Raw genomic sequence first — 20,862 nt, forward strand, 5'->3', positions numbered from 1 at the left:
TAAGATCTGTAATCAAATCCCACCTCTGACACATACTAGTTATGTAACCTAGGATGTGACTTCACTACTAAGTTGTTTAAACAACCCTCTAAGCCTTAGCAGAGACAGTTTGCTCACTCACACAACACTTTTCATTAATATAGAGATTCCATTTCAGTCCTTATGCCAGATGTAAAAAATAAAGTGAGGGGTAGAGGAAAGGGAGAGATTAGTAGTTACAAGACAGTAAATAAGATGCCCACATCAGGCATCTTATTTACTGTCTTGTAACTACTAATCTTGTAACTACTAATCAGTGCCCATTCAAAGGGGGATGGCCATACTGATATTTATTGAAAGTGGTATTGTAGGGGTGAATGAGTAAGGGAGGAGCCCCAGAAGGTTTGTGGTAGCAATAAATAGGATAAGGGTTATAAGTATGAGCTAGGCTCTAATATACTGGTTAGATGGCAGATAGAAGGAAACATTGGTCTTATCTTTTGAAATTGGCTAGATATAGGAGGCTGAAGTGAGCCCTAAACATTTCTGCCACATATGATTGTGAAAGATGAAAACAGACATGACAATATAGTTAAATTAAAAATGTATTCAATCATGTCATCTCCACTCCAATGTGAGTCAAAAAAGTTTAAATCACCATGGCTAGAATGGTCAGAGTCTTTAGAGGTCCTTACTTTAAAAGTTTCTGTTGTTGGTACAGGCATATCTCAGAGATGTTGTGAATTTAGTTTCAGTCCATCGCAAATGTTTCAATAAAGTTAAATCACATTAATTTTTTTGGTTTCTACATACTTGTAAAAGTTGTTTTTAATGTAGTGTAATCTATTAAGTGTACAAAAGTATTATGTCTTTGAAGATGTACATCACCTTAATTTTAAAATACTTTATTGCTTTAAAAAATGCTAATCATCATCTGAGCCTTCAGCAAATAATCATTTTTTTGGTGGAGGTTCTTGCCTCCATGCTAATGGCTGCTAACTGATCATGGTAGTAATTTCTCAAGGCTGAAATGGCTTTAGCACTTAAAAGAAGACAATAATGAAATTTACCACATCAATTTATTCTTCCTTTCACAAAGATTTCTTGGTAACATGCAGTGCTGTTTGGTACCATTTTACCCACAATAGAACTTCTTTCAAAATTAGAATCAATCCTCTTAATCCTTGCTATTGCCTTATCAATTAAGTTTATGTAATATTTTTCAATATTATTAGGTCTCAGGGAATAGAGGCCAAAGGAAAGAAAAAGATAGGGAAAGAGAGAGAGAAGAAAAGAAGGAGGGAGGGAGAGATTTGATGATAGTCAGTCAGTGAAACAGTCAGAACACACAAAACATTTATTAAGTTTGCCATCTTCTATGAACATGTCTTATGAAGCCCCAAAACAATTACAATGGTAACATCAAATATCACTGATCACATATCATTATATGACATATGATAATAATGAAAAAGTTTAAAATATTGGAAGAATTACTAAACTGTGACATAAACAAATTATATGAGTACATGCTGTTGGAAAAATAGCACCAATAAATTTGCTCTATGATAAACCTTCCATTTATTTTTTTAAATGCAGTTTCTGCAAAGGATAATAAAGTGAAGCAAAATAAAATGAGATTTGCTGATTCAGAAAAATTGGCAGTTGCATCAAGGGTAATAAGCAAGGGTAGCAAGAGTAATAAGAAGAATCCCTGCCCAATTTGATGAGCTTCTCCAAACTTCTTGCTGAAATTACCTTTCTTGGGACTTCCCATGGAATCAGCTCTGGCCCCTACCTAGGCTACACTAAAGGATTGTCAACTAAGCGTCAGGAGGGTGGAGTCTTATTGGAAAAATTTCTGACCATATTTGACACAACTCCAATCACCAGAGAATAACTGACATTTCATTGTGTCTTGTAAGCTAAGAACTAGAATGTACATCTAGCTGCCTTGGAGATATCTTTTTCTAACAAAGGTTCATGACTTTTAACCTCATCAAATGGATTAGGAAACTCACAAAGTTGATCAAGGGTTCTCCTCTTCACTCCTGTGAGAATGAATGGTGAATAGATGATGGTGTATGCGAATAAAATAAGAGTAAATAAAAGTACTGGATAAATTAAATTTATAAATACACCCTGTAAATCACCAAGTACTGGAAATACTCACATGTTAAGTCTAGTACATGTTCATTAGTCTGCCTGAAGTAAGAAAAAAAAGAAAGATATGTACTTTACCAAATGCCAAAAAATTTTCATTAAAATGAATGAAAAAAGCTGAGTATTATATATGGGGCATGTGGTAGCTAGACTATTATATTAGATTCTAAGACATATGAGTTCTTATTTGATTCCTTCCTTTATTTACTATGAGATCTTGCCAAGTTTAACCTCTGTTCCTAAATATCATGATCCTCAAACTACAAATAACAACTGGCTCTGCTTATCTCTAAGGAATGTTGTAAGAATTATTATTCAGTCATTTCAGTCATGTCTAACTTTTTGTGGCCTCATTTGGGGTTGTCTTGGCAAAGATCCTGGAGTAACTTGCCATTTCTTTCTTCAGCTCATTATACAGATAAGAAAACTGAGGTAAATAGGGTTAAGTTATTTGCCCAAGGTCAGTCATCTAGTAAGTGTCTATGGCCAAATTTAAATTCAGAAAATAAGTCTTCCTGATTCTAGGCCTGGCATTCTATCCATTGTGCCACCTAATTGTCCTGTTGTAGGAATTAATACTGCATTGAAACTTCTCTTTGTCTACCAAGGACACTCTTCCTTCATAAATATTGTGAATCTCTTCTTTTGTGGCCAAGGTTTCCTGAATTCAGTGGGAATGAGACTTAATGATATTAAGCCAAATGTTCCCAGGAATCACTTTCTAATTCCAAGGAGGAAATAAACATAAAAATTCTAATTTAACAACAAACTAGCAGACAAATAAAGCATTAATGTTTTATTTTAAAACATCTTATTATATTATGTACTTTTATTAGAGTTATCTCTTTAACCATAAGCTCTTTATGAATAGAGAACTTGTCCTTTGAGGAACACTGGGCCACATGGTACTCTATCTGGCAGACTCCAAGGACACATAAATGTTTTGTTAGTGATAATGCTTTAATCATTAAGGAATGGTGATGATGCTTTGTTTCTGTCTGTCTTCTACCTAGGACTTTCTGTCTGATTCATATTTGAAGCATAAAAATTATTATATCTATAGCCATATAAGAAAAACCTTATTCTCCCTTTCCACTGGCAGGACAAAGTTAAGATGACTGGTAATGACTCAAGAGGCGTTGAATGACCTTGGTGTCTTCAATGTTTGAACAAGTTCTAAGCACTCCATAACACTTGCATCCCTTGCCTTGATGGCCATTAAAGCAAATTGTTCTCATTTGCCCATTCTACTAGGGGAAATCTTCATATACTTGGGGTAGACATCCTCCTATCTCACCATAGGATTTGAGACCCCTTGGTTACCCTCAACCTGATTTAACCTTTCTGCCAAAATGGTTTACTGGGGTGCTATTACTGTACATACTGCAGCTTCTTGGAGCCACAGGTGAGAGTTAGGTGGATCAAGTGGACAGCAAAGGTGGAAAACCAGATTAATTCATTTAACCAAGATAATAGTCAAAATAATTTTCAATATGGTTCCACTGTCATATGTGTAGACACAGGCAATACATGGGAAAAACACAATACTTGTGTTAAATGTGTGTAAGTATCTTAAATTGAACTTCTGGTTCATAAAACAGATGAGTCAAAGCATGATTTTTTGCATTATGAAAATATTAACCAAGAAGTTTCTATTAATTAGTAATTCTATAGTAGTATATTTAAAGGATGATTTAATATAGAAAACATCAGTTTACACTCACATTGTTTGAGAACACATCTGCTATATAAAATAGGGCATTCTTGCACTTCTAATCATTATCTTTTTTTTTTTTTTTTTTTTGAGGCAACCTGACTTATCTAATATGGAAAAGCTGAATCTGTAACAATGAAACAATAACAAAATCACTACCTCCTAACAGTTAAATGTCACCAAAAGAAAATCTCCCTCAAAGAAACGGCTTCTCTGGCACTACTATCCCTGCCCCTCAAGAACTTTTCTGCTAGACATTCATTCTATTGATGATTCTATGATAACTGTCAGAAATAGCACAAATATGTTAGGCTAGAAAATGATAGACAAAATCAAAGCATAAACTATTGGTATTTTAAAATTTCTCTTTCTCTGCCAAGAGAAAACCTCTTCCCAAAAAAAAAATACTATGGTACAGTGTAGTGTGATATAGCATAGGCTAAGGAGGCAACTACATAGTTCAGTGGATAGAGCCCTGGTCCTGGAGTCAGTAATGCCTGAGATCAAATATAACCTCAAATATTTACTAATTGTGTGATCCTGGGCAAGTCACTTAACTTGTTTGCCTTAATCCATTAAAGAAGGAAATGGAAAAGCATTCCCATATCTTTGCCAAGAAAACTCCCATGGACAGTATGATCTTTGGCGTCAAGAAGAGTCATATAAATTGACTCAGAGTAGGGCAGAGCAAAATAATGGGTATATCAAAGAAATCACTGGTCATTTTGCCTTTCTCATCACATTTTTCTCCAAGGAGTTTGAAGACGAGAGAGGGGAAAGTGGTTTTCTTTTTCTTACAATTCTCATTAGCTCTAAACTAAGAAAGCATATATTCCAATCTTGTTGGAAGGCGTTATGAATTCTTTTCTTTAAATTAAGTATTGGTTCTTTCTAAGTGAATTTCCTTTTCCTTCTTCATTCCTTTTTTTTCATGTTTTTGTTTTATTTTGTTTTTTACTACTGTATTTATTTTGGTGAGTGTGAAATTTGTTTGATCTGTGCTTTGAGAATTTTAGGACCACCTGTGGTGAAAGAATTAGATATGAATTAGTTGATTCTTGGAAAAGGATATGAATTCCCTGGAGCACTTATAAGGAACCGTATTTCCATGTTATGGTGTGTTAGCATGGCTAATCAGTCATAAGACTATATTTCAAGGATCATGAACAGGAAACTGACCTAAGATGGAAAGATTAGGGAAAGTATCTGGTTGTAGGATTTTCAATGAGTCTTTTAAAAATATTTTTTGTGTTACCTCATTTTAAATTTACTAAAAAAAAAAATGATATATTTGAATTTTCTTTGATATAGAAACTCATATATCTGACAATTATATCAATACAGGAGTTAGTGATAAATATTTTGAAAACTTGATTCTCTGTTTGCATAGAATCTCTATGGTTAGCCAACTAATGAGTTCTGAATTAGATATTTATGAGAATGTATCAAATATAATATTGTCCCAAGGACTGAGATACTACAAGAGAAGTAGTTTGGAAACATAGTAACTAATCTTATCATTGGAAACACTTACAAACCTGACATAAGTAATTTTTCAATAAATGTTTATTTTGTTTGTCAGTGGAAAATACAGCTCAAAGTTTAGACTTGTAATAAAATATCTAGAAGAAGAGTGCAATTAAGAACAGGAAATATGAAAAGGCACTATTTGTTGAAGGACTTAACTCAGCTGTTAAAACAGAAATTAAATTTAAGTTACTTAAATTTTTAAGTAATATTTTCAGGTAAAGCCATCAGTTGGACTTAAAGATGTTTAAATTTTTGAAGCTTGGTTAATTTATAATGTTCTTGGACTACTAAGGGAGTTAAATGATTATATAAATCATGTCATTTCTAATATTTGAATGATATTAGGGTCTTTTTTGTTTTGGCCTTGCACTTACTTTTCACCATAAAAAAGTGAGTTACACATGGTATGACTTTAAAAATATATACACATACATATGTACATATACATGTGTATATGTATGTATACGTACGTGTTGTATGTGTGTGGTTTTAATATTTATAGGCAGTATGAAGTGATATATAAAGTGTTGCCCTTGGTTACAAGAAGACCTGGCTTTTAGTTTGGCCCTTAAAAGACATTGGTCACATGACAACTAATATAGTTAATCTCCATATTTCCAAGCAGTTCTCAAAAAGACTTAAAGGCATAGATCAACTATCTGCATTGGTATAGGAAATTTCTAAACTAATAGCTTTCTAAAATAACAGGTCAGAGTCCTTCCCAGTTCCTCTCCCCAAACTAAATCAGGAAGGCATAATGAAAACAGAACTGATTGGAGCGAGGAATCTCTCCTGGAGAGACTCCCTACTATTGAACTCCTTCTGATGCTTTGTAACAGTATTCATAGTCACATTAACTTAATTTTTCTGAGCCTATTTCCTCTTCTGTAAAATGAAGATTAAAAAACTTTTATCACCTACCTCACAAGGCTGTTGTGATGAAAGTGTTTTGTAAATATTAACATCATATCAATAAAATGTGCAGCTAAAAGTGGATAGGCCAGTGAGGCACAAAAATAAATTTGTTCTAAACAGCAAAAAGAACTGAATTCTATTATTTATGGCATATTTTGTGGCAACTATTCAGTTCTTTGATGTTTTTTGTCTCAAAGCATTAGTTAAGCTTTCACCTACCCTAATTAAAATAGATGATTAGGAAATGCATTTTGTATACAGTAAATGTGCTTACTATAATAAGAAAGTGCTCTAATAACGACAATGGCTAAATTCCTATAAAGCAAAAGTTTGCTTCTCACCATGTTTCCATTTTATTGTTTTGCTTTTTTTTTAAAAAAAAAATCTTTCTTTAGCTCTTTTAGGAATTCTTGTTGTACTTATATCCAATCTGCATTTTTTCTTGCACGTCAATATTTTTAAACCAGTGTCATCTTGTAAGTCTCTACCTTGAGCTTCCCTGTTGTCATTGTAGTTTTTTATGGTCAGGTTTTTGTTTTTGTTGTTTGCTCATTTTCTCAGCCTATTTCTTGACTTTGGGTTTTATGTTAAAAGTTGGGATCTGCTCAGAATTCAGAGGAATGATTGGTCTGACCTTCGGTCTTCTATGTTCTTCTATTGCTTTCACTGATAGATCTGGGGAACTGTAAGTTTTTTGTGCTTCCAAAGTGATTAAGATTTGGAGAGAAGTCTGGTCATTATACTCCTAGTCTGTGCTCTAGTCCTTACATAAATAGGACCCAACCCAACCATTCCTCTCTATTTAGGAACTGTCACTCAGAAATGGGTAATGGGTAACATCTATCAAATGAAATTTGATCCTGCACCCAACTCTAGTAGAAGTTTCTTGTGAGTTTTATTTCTGGCCTATTGGTTATTCCCCTTACCTGGGTACTAGGTGCTGAATACTTCTACTCTTGCTGCTACCACCTTCAAGACCCACACCAAAAATTTTCTCTTCCTATATTCCTCTGATGCTCTAGGCTAAAAACATAACTTGCTGTGATTTTATTGTTGGTTTTTCCACTCAGAAGTTGTTTAGTTCTTTTCTTTAAAGTTGTTACATATATATATATATATATATATATATATATATATATATATGTAACAACTTTAAAGAAAAGAACTAAACAACTTCTGAGTGGAAAAACCAACAATAAAATCACAGCAAGTTATGTTTTTAGCCTAGAGCATCAGAGGAATATAGGAAGAGAAAATTTTTGGTGTGGGTCTACTGATACACCTCATCCCTTCTCGCTTATCAGTCTATATACCACCATCATCATTTCACCCCAACAGGGTTCCAAAGTGAGCAAAATCATGAAACCATAAAAATGTTAGGTCAAGGTGTAGTATATGAAGGGGGAAGCAATGGGCTACATTTTCTATGTTAGAACACAACGGATTGTCTATTGAAACAAAGACATGAAGGAGGATTTAGTAGTAAATTAAGAATAGAGAGCTTAACTGAAATAGGCAATAGGGTGTGTACACACTGCCCATCACCCTTCTCAATAAAGTAACTTCAAATACCTAATAAGAATACGCCAAAAAGAGGAGAAAAGTCATAACATGGTAAGTGTACTGGAAAGTGCACTTGGACAATCAAAATGTAGCTTAAATAAAGCATTTAGCTTACACCTAAAAGATTTCAGCTAATCCTGACCATTTTGAGCTAGACCTAGTCCTAGATATGCCCAATTAAACTATTTATAACACCCTACAAAACATTTATAAACCCTAGTATAGGTGATAGAACAGACTAACCTGTAGGCACAATACAGAAAGTACCATGAGGGAATGTTGAAAGATTCCATCCTGTAAACTACAAAAAGCAAAGATTACACCTTCTACCTTTTGCATAATGACTTAGCTAGTCAAACCTAACAAAAGGAATTAAAGCCCACCTTCCCAAAATTAAGTGAGTTATTGTAGAACAGTTGTCAGAACGAACTCGTCTATGTAGCAAAATAGTGAGATGATTTTACCATAGGGGTGAAAAGCCTATCGAACTTAATGATAGCTGGTTGTCCAAAAAACGAATATAAGTTCAACTTCAAATTTAATTCAAGTACTAACAGACATTATTTAAATTTAAATGTTACTCAAAAGAGGGACAACTCTTTTGACATGTAGACAAACTTACCTAAAAGATAATGAGACATACACAAAGCATTGTAGGCCTAAAAGCAGCCATCAATTAAGAAAGTGTTAAAGCTCAAACTTACCTAGCATTTAATACCAACAATTAATCAAAATCCCTAAACCCTATATTGGACAATTCTATAAATATTTAGAAGATATAATGCTAATATGAGTAACCTAAACATATTCTCCTTGCACAAACATAGATACAGATCGGAACAACCGCTTACACTTAACCAAACATATACATATATACATATATATATATAGTTGTGGGAGAGCTAAAAAAAAAGATATGTAACCAATGAGGAACCCCAAGAAGGACATATATATACAGGAAGTTATCAAAGAATTATGTAACAGAAAGAGAAAATTTGCTAGTCTCACAGAATGAAGGAATGTTACACATAGCAAGCATATTGGAATAAAATGAGGGTGGCTTCCAGCACAGTGGTTAGATCTTCTGTAGTGAACTCTTGACAAGATATGTGTGATAGTTACAAAATATAAGCAGGAACAGATGATTTGCAATTTGTATCTTGAATTAATAAAATCACAAATCCATATGATTAATTTCATTCTTATCTTTTTCATGAGATTTATTAGAAATAGTCCATGGACAAAAGACCATACTTCTTTTATATTTACTGACTGATTAATTGGTAGTATGGGGATTTGTCATCCATAAATCCATGAAAATTAGCATCTACATCCAGAACATGTCATGATATATATTTATTAAGTGCTAAATGTTTACTGCCTACTGTTATATCTTGCATCATTTCTACCATTTCTTTGCATAATCTATTTTGATCCCTAAGTCTTGTCTTCCTAAGAATAACTTCTGCAATTTGTAGTGGTCTAGAATTTCTATCATAAACTCTTCTGTGTGAAAAACAAAATGGAAAAAAAAAAAAAGAGAAAAAAAAAACCCTGCAAAATAACAGGTCGTTTGTCATTCCTTTTTTTATCAACACATTGGCTGATAATGTTGGCTGAGTTCTTGTGGATTTTACCCATTGAGAGCCTTTTGAGTCCACTTTTGGTTTATAGCTGTTCCATAGGTTTTAATCAGAAGAAAACTAATTTTGATTACATTTGTTAAGTCCAATAATGCTTGTTCTTAAAGGGATTTATGTAGGTTTTCAAGCCATTACATGTGCTCTCTGAATGTTTATTAATTTGTTTTGGCAAAGAAATTTTAATCTTTCTAAAGCCTTAGGATTGTGATTTCTGTTTCATTACAGAGTTTTATAAGGATATTTTAAAAATATTTTATGATCTATGTTAAATTTGTAGCAGTGTCCAATGATGGTATTACATAGGTATTAATTATGGTAAAGCATGTTCTTCCCATTTAACTTTGATTTAGGATGCTAGTAGATATATCAACATATTTGACCATAGCCATCTCTTTGGTTTCTTTATGTGCAATATGTTTTGCCTCAACACCAAGATATTTGTAGGTGTTGCCTTCTTCAATTGATTCAATATGACTCCCAGATTCAAGTTCAGATTCTTCAGTCATTGTCTTTCTTTGGCATACCTTAGGAATTTTGCATTTGTTGAATCCAAATAATTTCTTTCATATCATTGAAGAAAAATTCCACAAGATGAAAGAGTTGATTAATTGTCTTCAGTAGAACCATATAGTTTGATAGCATCCATATACATCAAGTGAATTAATAAGATGTTTTAGTTTGAGTTCTTCTTTCACTTGGAAATCAATATCTCTTTAAGAGATAATAATGGATGTAAGGCTAAGCAGAATTACAGTGGTTTTTAACTGAAAAAAAGCTGACTTTTATATATTCTTTATTATATTATGTAGATAACATATTCTAAATAAAAAATAGCATTCTATGTGAACATCAAATATTCAAATACCGTTACTGTTCTTGGACCTGTTTTATAAATTTGCCCTATATGAATGAAAAAAAATGAGTCAAAAACTTTGTGATAATCAACAATGATGGCATAAATGTTAGATCATTTTCAAAACTTATTCAATAATTATTTCAATACTAAGTTATTCTTTATGCCCTTGGGACTTTGGAGTATTCTTTTTTTGGCGTATAACCTATATTTCATTTTTGCACACATTTATAGGATTTTAATGATAAAAATCTGAATTCTTTTCATACAGTACATAAACATAAATGACATATTTGGAGGTACTGTATGTGATGTCTTGTGGTAAGAAAGAGAGAATCAGGCTTATGTCTCATTATCAAGTTGTTTTCTGGCATTTGTATTAAATAAAAATTTTTAGTGTCTGAACCTGAATATTTGGGTTCTTTAGCTTTTCCCTCCTTAGATTCTGGTAATGCCTTAATTTAATTGTTCATTTTGCCTAATCTAGACATGGGGATGAAGTTCATTTTTATTTTTTTGTTCTTAATTATCCTTTATTCTGTTATTTAAAGCTAAAAGTGTCATTGACAAAAAGCAGTATGAAACCCTTTTCTATAACTAAAGAGATCTATTTCTAGTTTTATTATGACATAGCATAATAAAAATATCCATACTTTAATTTCCTTCCATTTATTTTCCTGTTTTTCCCTCTTTAACAGAGAGTAGATAGGATATGGTATCAGCATTTCTTATTTCTCCGCATTACATCTTGCCCTCTTGTGAAAATAATGCAATGTCACTCATTTGATTGTCTTTCACATCAAATCTATTCAACATTATCATTTGAGTAGAACCAGCCTGCAACTTCATGCCATCACTTTCTTAAATATATGAGATCAATTTCACCACACTGCCAGAATGCTAACCCAATCAATCATATCATCACAGTCTAATTAGCAAGTGTTTCTGAATTTCTGAAAGGTCTTTGCAACTACTGTAGTACTCTCAGGGACCCTGTTGTACCTTACTGTTGTTGGAATTATTTTACTTTATTATTGATTCCTTCTCCCTACTCACATACATAGCAAATTTGAGAGAATAGCTTTATTGTTGTCAGTCAGAATCCTACTCTGCTACTTCATTGTGGCAAGCAGATGGCCCTGGAGCCTATAGTACAAACCTAAGAGCTCCTAAGAGCTATAGTACAAACCAAAATGCAAGATCCAAAAAGCTCCATTAACCTAGAAAGGCTTCAGGTTCATATAGTGGATCCATTGGCCAAGAACTAACCCAACCAGGTTTGGAAAACTGTACCACCAAAGAAATTTATGCTATAGCAGTAAAAACATTGACGTTCGAGTCACAAGACCTGTTTGGTCTTGTTATTCTGTTATTTAATCTACAAATCTACAAAATTTTTTTTAATTATTATAACTTTTTATTGACAGAGCCCATGCCTGGGTAATTTTTTTTTACAACATTATCCCTTGCACTCACTTCTGTTCCGACTTTTCCCTCCCTCCCTTCATCCCCTCCCTCAGATGGCAAGCAGTCCTATACAAGTTAAATATGTCACAGTGTACTACAAAAATTCAATCTACAAAAACTGAGTCAAGCCACTGAACTTCTATAGCCCTCAGTTTCCTCATTTGTAAAAAGAGACCATTGAATTAGGTGATTCTACACTATAGTCTCTTCCAAATCTATAATGAAATACATTTTATGCTTTCTCCCTCTCAACTATTTTAAGCTACTATAAATGGAAAACTGGGATGGAGGAAGTAGAGACAAATACAGTCAATAAATATAAATTTTCTTCATAATCGTAAAAATGTTGAAGTTTTTAACAGCTACATTTTGGGGTATTCAGAAACTTAGAATGAGAGAAAAATGAGTGTGCCTATTTAAAATAATAATTTTCACTTCTTACTGGCAAGGGATAAGGTTTATTGATGAAAAGCTGTCAGACCAGTCTTCTAAGATCATCAATTATGGCTATTTGATCTTTTAAATTTAGAATATAGTCTTTACAATGAAGTAGCAACGAATTATTTTAATTCAAAGTTTAAAAGATATGAAGAATTTTATATAGATAGGAAGAGTCACACCTGAATATTCAGAATCACATTTATTTTTCCATTACATAAAATAGTTAAGATATTAAAATCTTAATATTTTTCTGATGGAGACTGATTAATCTCTTTAAAAACTCCTTTTCTTTCAGTATAATAAATCTCAAAAATCACACTTCAATTTCTATTCTAGTTTTTTAACTATAATATTTTCATCTAAAACAAACAGTTTGAGATTTTATAAATCCATACATATATATTTATATATACACACATATTTAATCAATGCTCTTGGAAACATAGCTGTACTGAAAAAAAAATATCAAGTGAACTGGACTGAAAGAAAAAACCATTCAACTTCAAAGTCATGATTTCAAAGATATAGAAATTCCCTCTATTGGCACAGATCACAGTCCCTTTATGATGGTCTTTGAGAGTTCATGAGGGTTGAAAAATTTGTCTATTGCCTAGCATTACATTAGATAAACTAATCTTTAGTGTGCATGCGCACACACACACAACATATACACACATACTCATCATCATCGTCGTCATCATCATTAGATTCACGTTTTTCATAGCTCCAGATTGATAGAACAACCCTCCTCCACACAATGAGGAAGCATTGGAGTAATATTGTGGTAGAAGCCAATTATCAGAGAAATGCTGGATATTATACATATATTTAGATTTTAGCACAAAATTTGACAGACTCTCTCATGGAATGATTATGGATAAGATGACAAGATATGAACTAATCAATAGTAGAATTGGGTGGATTTAGAACTAACTACTTGATTCCCAAGACCCAAAACATTAGACAGTCACAAATAGACAGTCCAAATTTCAGTTTGGAATTATGTTTCTAATGGGGTGCTACAGAGATCTATAGTTGTCTCACTGTTAGCCTCGAGAAAAAAATACAACTGTCTTCAAATATATGAAGGATTGTCATTTAGCATATGAAGTGGACTAGATGATCCCTGATATTTCTGCTCATAGGTTCTGTGAAATTAGATTATGTGGTTCTTTTAAATTAGGGCAAAATTACCTTTTAAAAAATCAGAGTTTAGAGAAATTCAGCACATTCATCTTCCTTTATCACTAATGATAGTGGTAACTGAGTACAATTGAGTTATTTCCTTCTTGGATCCATTCACTTTTAACCATTCATTAAAAATCAAATGGAGTAGTAACTCACCTGCAAGGACTTCTCAAAGATAATCTCTTTTCTCCACTAATACTGTTCCAAGCCAAAGCTCCCATACCTACTGAAACTATACAGAAATAACTAGGTATCAATATAAATGAGCTTCCTTCTTATTCTTGTCATTTCTCTGTGCCTCAATCACTGACCTCTGAACAAAACTCAGATAAAAGACAAAAAGATCTAGGGCATGAAATATAGGTCTGGGTATTTAGAAATTCAATTTCTTTGTTCCTTTTCATTTTTCAATGATATGGATAGAGGGAGGCAAGATTATATGTACATTTTCTATATATCAGTTTTTTCATCTATAGCCCAAAGTTCTTGTATATGATCCCTGTTAACTGTTAAAGGATTAAAGGAATATTTTGTGATAGTCTCTGGAAACTTAGGGGCCCTGGCATAAAAATGCAAAATAATTACAAGCAAAATATATAATAATATTTGGAAATCAGAAAACTGGTGATCTAACTTTAACCAATTACAAGAAATGAAGGAAGAAAGGAAAGAAGAAGAAGGAAGGAGGGAAGGAAGGAACGAAGGAACGAAGGAAGGAAGGAAGGAGGGAAGGAAGGAGGGAAGGGAAGAAGGAAGGAAGGAAGGAGGGAAGGAAGAAAGGAAGGAAGGAAGGGAAGGAGGAAGGGAAGGAGGGAAGAAGGGAGGGAGGGAGGGAAGGGAGAAAGGAAGGGAAGGAGGAAGGGAGGGAAGGAAGGGAGGAAGAAAGGGAGGGAGAGAGGGAGAGAATGAGGCATAAAGTCACAATTCTAAAATATTTTTTTAAATCTAAATACAAGGGCTCTTTTGGCTTTGTTATTAGACACACATTTTTATGGGTTTGTGAGAGACTGTATTTGAAGTTGTTTACAAAGTGCCATATAAACATCAGATTTGAAAATTCATGTTTTTCTGTTTTTAATTTTAAGGTCCTTTTCATTGGAGATTCAACCAACAGAGGAATAATGTATTATCTGATTGAAAGACTCAATGAAACCCTGCAGGAATGGCAGAAAGTGCACAGCATTAAATCATACTATAATGTCAACAATGGCAGAACATTCATCAGTTACTCCTACTATCCCCAGTTCTGGATCAATGTTTCACAAAGGCCAACATTTGAAAAAGCTCTTGAACAACTTTTGCAAAGGTACTAGTTGGTGTCCTCCCCAGTAACAGCTAGACCTGACTGGCAGTTTTAATTAGTCACTGTTACACATTTTCTGCCAAATGTGCTGAAAAGCTCAGGCTCCCAGTGATGTGGCTGAGAAATAGTAGGAAATGACAAGCGGGTCTTCTGATCAGGATGCCAGATATGGTTCAATGAAATGTAATGCAGTTCTGTTAAAATGTTTACCATCTGTTTTAAAGCAACACATGTGATTTTTTTTTTCTTTCTGGATTGCAGATCACATCCCCTCGAGAATACAGACCAGACAATATTAGTTGTTGGTGGTGTTCAGTGGCTTAATTCCAATCACCTACAAATTATTCACAAGGTTTTGAAAAGGTAACATTTTGAAACAAAATATCTCCTTTCTCTTCTGTGCAAAAAAGTCATCTTGGAAGTGAATGAGTTAAATCACTTCGAAAATTTAATTTTGTGTGTGCATACACTCAAGTCAATAAGCACTTATTAGTCACTGATATGCTAGACACTGGGCTGAAACATAGGGATACAAAGAAAGGCAAAATGGTCTCTATCCTCAAAGAGCTTTCATTCAAATGGAGAAGACAACACGAAAACAGCTATGTAAAGAAAGAATATATTCAATGTAGATGACAGGAGCATTGAAGGGGACCAGGTGAAGCCTCTTGCAAAAAGTAAAATTTGAGCTAAGACTTGAAGGAAGACAGGAGGAAGAACATTCCAGGCAAGTCAAACAGCTAGTAAAAATCCATGGCATAGATATATGAAACATCTTGTTAAGAAACAACAGAGGTCAGTGTCACTGAATGAAAGATGGAGGAGGGTAAAGTATATAAAAAAAAAAAAAAACTGGAAAAAGAGTGAAAAGTCTAAAACAGGATTTTATATTTAATGGAGGAAATAATAGGGAGCCACTGGAGTTTATGAGACCAAAGGGTGGGGAATGGTGATGTGATCAGATCAGAACTTTACAAATAATCACTTTGGTAGCTGAGTGCAAGAGGATGGACTAGAGTGAGGAGAAACTTATAGTGGAAGGACCAACCAGAAAACTACTACAGAAGTCTAGGTCTGAGAGGAGGAGTCCTTGTATTAGGCGATGTCAGAAGAAAAAAGAAAGATTCATAAGGTTTGTTTTTGTCAATATTTATATACTCTAAAATTCTATTTTTAAAAGTTTGTCATTATCCAAATTTGGATATATTAGAAATCAAATCATGAGTCAGTTTAACATATTTTAATAGACTTGGAGGTAACCCTGGGTTCTTAAAGGCCATTCCAGCAAAATTTTGGCAAGTCTCATGAAGCCAATAAATATTGGGTCCAGCCAAGAACTGTTGCTGGAGAGATTGTCTGTGAGTGATAAAGGTCTTATCACCCAGTCCAGGTATATGAACTTTTTTGGATGTTGGAACTCCTAAAGAACATCCAGTAGTCTGGTATGGAGTTAGGAAAACTCATATTGACAAAAAGCACTGATTGTTAAAGTATTGAAGTAAATAGGAGTCCTTTATAACAAAGCAGTTATAGAGTGATTTACCTGAAGATATTAATTCAAATACTATCTAAGACACTGAGTTCCTATGTGATCTTAGTAAGTTATTTAACCTTGATTCCTCAGTTTCCTCATCAGTAAAATAGAAATAATTAAAGCAACTACTTTTCAGGGTTGTTGTAAGTTTAAGTGTAAAACACTTTGTAAACCTTTAGATGCTACATAAGGGTTACCTTTTTTAAAAAATCATTATTCAATTCAGACCCACTGTTAAGTCCAATAATGATTTTAACACAAAACAACTATATTTGATAATACTCTAATATCATAGTTATCCTATTTGTAGTTGACAATGAGAAACCCCATTTTTATTTTCCAACATCCCACATTTAAAGGGTACCATGATGAACCTCCATTGCACATAAATATGATCCATATGTTTGATTTTAAAATTCCTTCCATTTCTTCCAGGGCAAACTTATTAAATATTCTGGTAATTATTAAAACTCTGGGAATGGGATTTCATCTGCCTGTGGATGGAGTTCATTCATTAACCCAGGTAGGTCAGAATTGCCTTGTACTCCTATGAATTATTTAGTATCACTTCAACAACAATACTACATGATGATCAATTCTGGACGTGTCTCTCTCTTCAACAAGGAGAGGATCTAAATAAGTTCCAATTGATCTGTAACGAACAGCTACACCCAGAGAAAGAACACTGGGAAATGAATATGGACCACAATGTAACATTTCCACTCTTTCTGTTAATGTTAGCTTGCAGTTTTGTTTTTTTCTTCTCAGGTTATTTTTACCTTCTTTCTAAATCCGATCTTTCCTGTGCAACAAGATAACTGTATAAATATGTATACATATATTGTATTTAACATATACTTTAACATATTTAACATGTGTGGGACTACCTGCCATCTAGGGGAGGAGGTGGGGAGAAGGAGGGGAAAAGATGGAACAAAAGGTTTTGCAAGAGTCAATGTTGAAAAATTACCTATGCATATGTTTTATATATAAAAAGCTATAATAAAAAATAAAATTTAAAATATAAAAAAATTATTTGGTATCATTAGTGAGTACTTTGGCTGTCCCTTAACATTCAATAAATATTCATGAAGAGTCTACTAGGTGAAAGTATTGTTTTATCAAATGCTAATTGTATTTGCAATGTTCAGTAAGAATCAAATAAATCATGGACTTTCATGTGTTCAAAGGTTATCAGTTCAAATTAATTATGATTACCCCCCTGTGTTTTCTAGAGTCCTCTAATATAATTGAGTTTTGTAGTCTTTATTTAGTGTCAGTTTGAGGAAAAGCAGAGTTGAAAAACAAGATAACTCGTCTTTCTTATATTTGCCTACTCTACTGAAACATCTAAATACCATTCAAAGCAATATATTGATTCTTTTCTAGTTTAGGTTCACACTGAAACTACAAATGAAAAATCTTCTCTCCTAATGAATCCTTTGGGACAAGCTGACTTCTGTGAGGTTTTTTGACTGAAGGCATGTTCTAAATTTTGTTTTGAAACTGCATAATTATCTTTTCCCTGTTACAATAACTTTAATTGTCTTGGGTCTGTTGCTTAGTAGTGAAAGACTTTAGTGGGCTATATAATGAATCTCTTAAAAAAAAAAAAAGCATCTATGCATTAAACTCTGTGAAGATATTTAAACGGCAAATGCACCTTAAGAACCATCTACTATTAGACAGTTACTGAGAGATAACTGTAATGGCTAATGAGGACTTGGGATTGGAGAGGAGAAATTCAAGAGAGTACAGAACGATAAGAAACTGGGATACCAATAAACACGCCTCTGAGATATTTCAATTATTTGGGAGGTTGGGAGAAAATAATAGGAACTTACTATCTCAGAAGAGAGATATAACTTCCTCACTTGTAAAATAAAGGGTTTGCACTAGATGGTCTTTAAGAAAAAGCAATTACAAAATCTCAGAGTTAGAGAAGACTTGTCCTCCATTAGAGAAGACTGGTCCTCCAACCTCTGCTTACATACCTGGCCATCCAACTTGTGTTTACAAACTTACAATGGGGGTAAATCACTAGCTCTTAAGGCAGTACATTCCACTTTAAGGTAATTCAAATGGTTAGGAATTGTTTTCCTTATATGAAGCTGATAACTGCCTCTGCCACTGTTCATTATTTCTTGCTCTGCCCTCTGGCTCCAAATGATGCGGGAAAGATTCCAATCTTTGATTCCCAACCCCCCCTAGCTAATGTAAATTACCCTTTGACTCTCAAATCCTGGTCCCTTTGAATTCCAATAGAAGGTCTGGACCTATCCCAGCCTCACCCGGATCTGAGCCAACTTTGGGGCTACACCCCAAAGCCCCTCCAGCTAAGTCTCCGACTTAAAAGGACCACACTGGGAACCCCTCTTGGCAGAGATTCCAAACATGGTTGCCATGTGAGGACCCTCTGTCCACTGGACCCTCTGTCCAGTCCCCTCCTTATCTCTATGTTCACCTATCTCCTACTTCTAAACTCAATAATAAACCTCTTTTATTAATCTAGCTCTCTGGGCCAATAAATGCTTTTATTGGGAATCCGTGCCGCTTCTAGACCTCTTATACCGCGTATCCTTGCGCAGATCCAAAGGGGTTGCAGGGAACTCTGTTTGACTCCTTGTACCCCAAACCTGCCACTAGACCTTAACTAAACCCTAATTTCATTTAGGTACCCCAAATGTGGACCTCAACATGTGGTCTACCAGACCTCAACATTTGGTTCCTAATGAAAGCGAACACGGAAGCTAGATAATTTGGCAAAAACCAGAACCCCAACCTTTTGGGGCACTCAGAACAATCTGGGTTTGAGCTGTTCAGGCAATATTCTTCTGGGAAGAATCTGTTTTCTTTCTTTGTCTCTCTCTCTCTAAAGATAGTGGGAAGATGGTCTCCCTATTTGACTTTCAGGTGAAAAAGGCCTCTTCTGACCAGGCAATCCAGAATTCTGGATAAGGTAAAACTTTTTCTTTCCTAATCTTCAGTGGACGCCCAATGCCCTCAGGTCAGGCTTGGGTCGTCAGTGGGAACTTAAGCTCTGGCACAATTCTTGATTGGGTTTGACAAAAGGCTTCTTTTGTCAGCTCTCTTCTCTAAGAATAGGAGAGAGCTGCAAGGTTTGGAAAGCTAAAAGTTTTTTCGGTCCTAATCTAGACACTCCCTCCTCTAAAATCTTTCCTGGAGCAGATTCTTTACTTAAATCCTCTGTCCAAATCCTTTCGAGGACAAAGGCCCCCTTTGCATCTCAAAGCATTTCTAATCTTTTTTTCATCCTTTAAACCCTGCTCTCGGCGGGACTCGGAAGGAAGTGTCTCTTTCCCCCAGACCAAGGGGCACATTTCTGGGGACCCCACCCTTCTCAGGGGTGAGGAGTTTCTTTGTCTGGCTGGGGAGATGACCAGAGAAATGTAAAGGGCTGTGTTTGGGCCTTCTCCCCTCCCTTTAAATGCAATGGGCTAATGGTCAGGCCCCAGCCCGAGGAGAAAGGTCCCTGAGGGGGAGTTAGAGAATTCTCTGCCCCGGCTGCCTCCCTGGGAAGGGGTGGGTGGTCTCTCCTTCAGGTCTTGCTCTCCCAGCAAATTTGGGGGCTTAGATGAGCTGCCCCGCCCTCAAGTTCCTGGGGGTCGCCAGAGGCCCTGACGGGATGCAAGCCTGGGTAAAAGGCATCTTTTCCCCCACCCTCCTCGGCCTTTCCTCCCCTCTTCCATGGGTGGGAGTGGGCTCAGGCCTGTTTCAGACCTCTCCCCATGTGGCGGAAGCTGCTTTAAATCTCCTATTCTTCCCCTTCTTGGGGTAACTATACAGTGGGAAATTGGGACTCACTCTTAATCTTCTCAAATCTCGGAAAGGTTTTACCAACAAAACAAATTTTGTGGAATCTAACTACCGGCTCAAAACCCAGCTTCCACCCTCAGGGGTCTCAATACATTTTAAATGGAACTCGTTTCCCTATTTGGTCATCCTGTGTTGACAATGCCCCCCGCTTTTCTGGGAACCTCAAATTAAAAGCTTTTGCATGGGCTGTCTAAAAGACAGTTTAAACTTTGGTTTTTCTTAGCTTCAATCTTAAAAACCTTTTCTCAGCTCTTGGGAAAGAAACCTAGGTAAAACAGGCTAAGGTCTTCTGCTCATTCTCCTTTCCTACCCCTTTGGTGGGAACTCTTCGCTCTAATTTTCTCGTCTAAACCACCTTTAGCACCTCTGTTATATTTTTCTGGTTTTGTTCACAACAATTAAAAGGTTCTTTTCTGGCTCCAACCCTGGCCAGGTTGCAGCTTCGAAAGACCTATGGAATGATCGGGGAATAAAATTCAGGTCGAGGCAAATTAAATTCCTTTTTCTTTCTCCCCTCTTCCTTGACTGCAGCAAGAAATAGTTTGGGAGCAACCATTAAATTCGTAGGCCTTTAGGAAAGAAGTCTGTCTTTCCTACTTTTTCTCCAAGCTCTGAACTTTGCCCTTGTCCCTCCCATTCCTTGAGACACTTCGGCTCAGGGCCTGGGTCTTGAATATCCATACCAGAGTTAGTGAGGGGCTTTGGTGGAATCCACCCCTCCTATTAACCACC

The 20,862-nt window shown here is 35.0% G+C and overlaps 1 protein-coding gene across 2 annotated transcripts in view; it reads left to right on the plus strand.

The window, feature by feature from the left end:
* Positions 1-20,862, plus strand: part of CPED1 (cadherin like and PC-esterase domain containing 1) — a 384,623-nt gene that overhangs the window by 340,384 nt on the left and 23,377 nt on the right. The window contains exons 20-22 of one of the 2 annotated variants that reach the window (XM_023504833.2): positions 14,542-14,762; positions 15,021-15,122; positions 16,729-16,816. In XM_023504833.2, coding sequence (XP_023360601.1) covers positions 14,542-14,762; positions 15,021-15,122; positions 16,729-16,816 — 411 coding nt within the window. Of the gene's footprint in view, positions 1-14,541; positions 14,763-15,020; positions 15,123-16,728; positions 16,817-20,862 lie in introns of those variants that run through there. The other variant, XR_004229645.1, reaches the window with a different exon arrangement.

Source organism: Sarcophilus harrisii, chromosome 5, assembly GCF_902635505.1.
Source record: "Sarcophilus harrisii chromosome 5, mSarHar1.11, whole genome shotgun sequence".
In the NCBI taxonomy this organism is placed as follows: domain Eukaryota; kingdom Metazoa; phylum Chordata; class Mammalia; order Dasyuromorphia; family Dasyuridae; genus Sarcophilus; species Sarcophilus harrisii.